The sequence below is a fragment of the Tupaia chinensis genome, unplaced genomic scaffold (assembly GCF_000334495.1).
Source record: "Tupaia chinensis unplaced genomic scaffold, TupChi_1.0 Scaffold000067_1, whole genome shotgun sequence".
Taxonomy (NCBI): Eukaryota; Metazoa; Chordata; class Mammalia; order Scandentia; family Tupaiidae; genus Tupaia; species Tupaia belangeri.
Window position 1 is genome coordinate 3710171 of NW_006159526.1, and position 5647 is coordinate 3715817.

Here is a 5647-nt window from a genome sequence, read left to right on the forward strand (position 1 = left end):
CTGCTGAACGGGGGCTGGCAGGGCCGGGTTGAAGTTCTCGGCGCTGTACTTATGGCCCCAGCCGATATAGATGTTCTCGTACTTTCTGGAGGGGCGATGAGACAGTGTGAAACTCTTCACAAAGCTGTCATCCTGGACCTTCACTAAGGGTGGACCTCGTGTGGTCACAGAACCGCAGTCGCGGGTATGGGTGGCAGGGTGCGCTGTGCCCCTGGGTTTCTCTGCCCACTCAGCCCATACTTAGCGAGCACCTACTCTGTGCCAGGCTGTGTCTGCAGACATGCTGCCCAACAGCAAGTGTGGCTACTTAGCAAAAAAAATTTAAATTTAATTAAAAATTTGCCGGAGGACACCTGCATCACCTAAAAGACAAACAGAGATGGGTCAACCCTATGGCCTTATAGTTAAGAGAGCTAGATCCCACATGGCCAATTGAGTAGTTCAAATCCCGGCCCTGGCTGTTGGAAAGACATGCCGGGTGTGTCCCAAGTCCCGAATAAATGGAGAAGGGATTGCAGTGTGACCGTGCCCCCGTGGATGTTCTCTCGGTCTCTTTTTCTCTGTCTCTCTGGCGAGTGCACTCACCCTCTAGCAACAAAAACAAAAAGCAGAGAAAAGAAAGAGCCACCAAATGGCATGGAGGTTAAGGTGCTGGATTCCACATGGAAGACTAAGTGGTTCCAGTCTTGGATCTGGAGGCTTGAAAAATGCACAGCATGGCGTGGTGGTTAAGGAGCTGGACTCACATGTGGCCAGCCGTGACTCGAGCCCTGGACATGGCAGCTTGAAAATCATCCTAGCACTGTGCATGTGTACCCAAAATCCCAGGAGGAGAATGGAAGAGCAGGGATGACGACGTGGCCATCCTCACCAGGGAGTGATTTCTCACTTTCCCTCTTACTGTCTCTCTCTGGCAAGCTCACATGCTCTATGGCAAAAACCTTAAAGAAAAATTTAAAAAGATAGTGTAATGGTTACCTTGCTGGCCTCCCAGGTAGTTGACCATGGTTCAGATCCCAGACCTGGGGCTTAAACTCATGCTGTGCCAGATCCAGGACTCAAACCATAGTTGGTGATATGGGAGTCTACCACCTGCTGGTCCAGGGCCTCGCCTTTTATTTCTGTGGGACATAAATAAGATGGCCTAGGTGCTGGAGGCAGAGCAGGAGACCGGGTAGGCAGACATGCCTGCTGCAGGGCCTATGTTCTTGAGGAGAGAACGTCCATAGTGAACAAGGCAATAGCTGGCTGGGTCCTAACCTGACGCTCCAACCTCTCTTCAGAATTTTGACTAGAGAAGTATGTGGGAGAAAAGTGGAGTGAGTGAAAGACAAGGAAAGGCAGAGAACTGAGAGAAAGAGAGAGAGAGAGAGGCCAGGGACGAGGGACACAGGGTTCTCCATGGAGGAGCATTTTGTTGTGACCTTCTTTTCACATCCTTGCTGTTACTAAGGGTTTTCCTCTCAACCTTCCTCAGAGCCTCAGATACACGAATACTGCAGAATACTGCAGCCTCCCCTCCCCTGCCTGTCCGGGCTGGGGGGCCCCCAATCACCTGGGAGCTTGGGAGGAAGTGGAATCTCGGGATCTGTCCCAGACTCGGAGGACCAGCATCTGCAACTTTTTTTTTTTTTTTTAATTTGCCAGAGGGTGCACGCTCTCACCAGAGAGAGACAGAGAAACAGGGAGGGAGAGGGAAAATGCACCCCCAAGGAGTTGGGGTCATCCCTTCTCCATCTCTCCATCCCGGTGGGATTCTGGGCACACACAGCTACGTGCCTGGCATGTTCTTCAAGCTGCCGGAGCCGAGATTTGAAACACTTAGCCACGTGAGATCCAGCTCCAGCACCGCATCTTGACTAACCCCTGCTGAGTCCTGCACACTCGGTTTGAGGGTCTTGGTTGAGAATGTTCTTTTTGAGGGAGCAGCACATGGTGTGACAGATACATCACTGGACTCCCACAGAGTCGGCCATGGTTCTAGTCCCAGACTTGGAAGCTTAAAACTCATGCCAGGTGCGTGTGCGTGTGTGCCCAAAATCCAAAGAGGAGAATGAAGGGAAGAGGTTGTGGGCGTATCCATACCTCCCCCCCACACACAGGGTGATTTCTCACTTTCCTCTCTCTGTCTCTCTGGTGAGTACAGGTGCCCTATAACAAAAATCTCTTTTAAAAAAAAAAAAAAAGAATGAGTGCTCTTCCTCATTAACCTTATTCTTTCCCTGAAGATTTTCTATGAAAGGCTGCTTTTGCCAGGATCCTGCAATCCCCTCAAGCTGTAGCGTCACTCCCCTCTCCTGGAGGTATGTTCTGGCCGGATATGGCAGTGCTGTGCGGCAGGGGGAGCATTCCGTCAGTGCGTACGCTTCCTCTGCCTGCTCCCAGGTTCGGGATTCATATCTGCCTTTTCAACAAAGGACCCGTGGCCCAGCACACAGCTGGCAAATAGTGGCATCCAAGAATCGTATATAAAGAAAAAACATTAGGCCAGCAGATGGCTTGAAGGTTAAGGCGGCTGGATCCCACACGGTCGACTGCATGGTCTGAGTCTTCCACAGGAGGCTTGAGAATCACGCCGGGCACATGTGCGTGTGTGCCCCCAATCCCCAGAGGAGAATGGAGGAGAAGGCATGGCAGCGTGGTCATCCCCCCTGGGGGGTGATTTCTCACTTTCCCCAGCTTGTCTGTCTCTCTGGCAAGCGCAAACGCCCTGTGGTTTAAAAAAAAAAAAAAATAGATGCATGAATGTATGGATGGAGGGGTGGGTAAGTGGATAGATGGGTAGGTAAGGGGCGGAGGATGGGGGTGCAAAGACTTCCAAGTTTGGATCTCTGGCTTTCAGAAGAATGTTGGGAAATTAGGGTGTGGTATGAAAGGGGTTAGCAATAATAGCAAGTCTGCCTCCTCGCAGCTTCTGGAGAAGGAAGACATCGCCAAGGATGTGATTAAAGTAGCAAGATGACATGGAATCCCTCCATGACGCAGTCATATGGGAGCGATTACAGTACAGGTTTACGTGGAGCTGGAAAAGGAAAATCCGTGGGCCTCGTCATGCCACCTAGTGGACAGGGCTGGTAAGCGCGCCGCCTCCTGGCTCCAGACCTGCTTTGGCGGCTGCGCGGGTGCCTGGTGAGGGGAGGGGGCTGAGGGGTCTGTGGGGAGTGTGCAGCTGGGGCGGGAGGATGTGGGGTGATTTTGCCTTGCCGACCTTCTGGGAGCGAAAACCTCTCCAAAACAAACAAACAAACAAAAAAAGAGGGTCCTCCCAATCCCTGCCCTGCTGCCCAGCTCTGCGGAAGTCCTGGGAGACCCTGGCGCTGGGAGGGCCTGGGAAAGACCTACTTGCCAGTGGCGAAGGTGTAGGCGCCCGGCCAGAGGTTGGAGCGCACGATGGCCACGGAGTACTGCGGGCAGAGGGCGCAGGACAGGCGGGCGGGGCAGGGTGACATGTGCATGATCTCTGTGGGGCGTGAGAGGAGCAGAGAGGGCAGCAAAGGCAGAGGGTCCCTGTGCTCTGCACAGCCGCCTGGCGGGAGGTGGAGGGAAGGAAGGGAAGTAGCAGGAGGGCTGCAGGGGTGGGGTGAAGGGAACTCCACCAGGTAATGGCTTTCACTTCTGAGCCCCAGCGACCACACCCAGAAAGTGGGGATAGTCCTCTCACATGGCTGCTGTAGTCCTGGGCACCCTGGGGACCCCCAAATGGGGGTGCTGTTGTGACCGTACCCCCAGGCAGGCCGCAGGGGCAGGCACAGGCTGCAGGCTCTCTGGAACCAGATTCAGGTCTGGGCTCCATGCATTTGCCGCCCCACCTGCCCCCCCAGGCTCTCCCTTCTCTTTTCCCCAAGTACCTGAGGCCCCAGCCTCTGGCAATGCCTGTCCACCCACCCCAAAGGGAGCTTCGGCCCCGCCTGTTTGGGGCGCACTCCCTAACTCCATTCCCCTGGTCCCAAGCCCACGTGGGATTCTCTGAATCATGGCCATGGACCAGACATGGGTCACAGCAGGGGCCATGCCATAGGCCTTGAGGGAGGCACAGGTGTGATGCCCATTTCAAAAATGGCGGGAACCAGCAGTTAGCGTAATGGCTATGTCGCTGGACTCCCACGTAGTCGACCGCGGTTCGTGTCCTGGGCCCGGTGGCTTAAAACTCACGCCGGGCGCGTGTGCGTGCGTGCCCAAGATCCCGAGAGGAGAATGGAGGAGAAGGGATTGCGGCGTGACCATCCCCTCTGGGGGGTGATTTCTCGCTTTCTGTCTCTATGTCTCTCTCTGTCTGTCTGGCGAGCGCACGCGCCCTACAGTGAAAATCTCTCAAAAAAAAAAAAAAAATGGCAACCACGGCTTGCAGAGGGGGGCAGAGAGAAGACCTTTGCCATCCCTCCCTGCCTCCCTGCCCCCGCTGGCATGTGCCAGAAGAGGAAGGCCCTTACCTGCATCTTCTGAGAGTGGGGTCAGCAGCGGGGGCCCAACCTCCTGCTCCACCTCCTCCAACCCCTCGTCCGCCTTCTCTTCCTCTTCCCCCAGATCCTCCTCTTCCTCCGTCTTCTGCAAAGGGTTCACCCAAGTGCAGCGACCCTGGGGGGTGAGGGGAAAGTCAGGTGGCACCTCCAGGGAATGGGGAAGAGCCAGGCTAGGCACTGGGGCACTGGCCCTGGCCTCTGGGATTGAGGTAGAGGAGGAGGGCGGGGGGAACGGGCTGAGAGAACCTGCCTCCCACCGACTGTGCGGCTCCCATCCCACAGTCACGCACTCATTCATCCCCGTGCCACATGTCTGAGGGCACCTGCTCTACGCAAGCGCTGCTCTGGGTGCTGGGCCCACCCCCCGGGCAGAGACCCCCAAATCCCTCCCCTCGTGCGGCTGGCCTTTGTCCCAGAGGACTCTGTGTGTGCTCGTTTGTGGAATGGAGAGGCACGAGTGTGTCTAGTCTGGTGGCTGCTGGGTGGCACGAGATGTTCAAGGGCCAGTATGAGGCGAGCGGATGAATGGCAGGCCTTAAGAGCACAGCACAGGGCAGGCTTCCAATTTGTCAGCTCTAAAATGAGAGCAATGGTTTACTGATGCCGAAAGGAATGATCTGGATTCAGTAAGACATTGTACAATCAATAACGAATGAATGAAAAGTTCCTAGGGAACTAGCAGATGGCATAATGGTTAGATTGCTAGACTCCCACGTACTCGATTGAGGTTTGAGTCCTGGACCGGGCAGCTTAAAACTCACACTGGGTGCGTGTGCGTGTGTGCCCCAAATCTCGAGAGCATGGAGGAGAAGGGACTGTGGCATAGCTGTCTCCGCTGGGAGGTGATATCTCACTTTTTTTTGTCTTTATGTCTCTCTGGTAAGCACCTGGCCTATAACAAAAATCTCTCTCTTAAAAAATAAAAAAGTTATGGGGCCGGCGGGTGGCTTGGTGGTTAAGGGGGCTGGACTAACCATGGTTTGAGTCCCAGACCTGGAGGCTTGCTTTCTCACTTTCCCTTTCTCTCTCTCACTCTGTCCCACTCTGGTCAAATAAATAAATCAATAAATAAAGTTAAATAAAAATAATTCTTTAAAAAAATAAAAAAGTTATTAGCACATAGCAAGTGCTTTATTTTTTCATTTATTTTTGTTGTTTTTTTGTTTGTTTGTTTGTTTTTGTTTTTT

The 5647-nt window shown here is 53.9% G+C and overlaps 1 protein-coding gene across 1 annotated transcript in view; it reads right to left on the reverse strand.

The window, feature by feature from the left end:
- The window catches only part of RSPH6A (radial spoke head 6 homolog A), a 33784-nt gene that overhangs the window by 2998 nt on the left and 25139 nt on the right, over positions 1 to 5647 (reverse strand). The window contains 3 exon segments of the mRNA XM_006142090.1: positions 6 to 85; positions 3343 to 3460; positions 4431 to 4575. Of these exon segments, the coding sequence (XP_006142152.1) occupies positions 6 to 85; positions 3343 to 3460; positions 4431 to 4575 (343 nt within the window).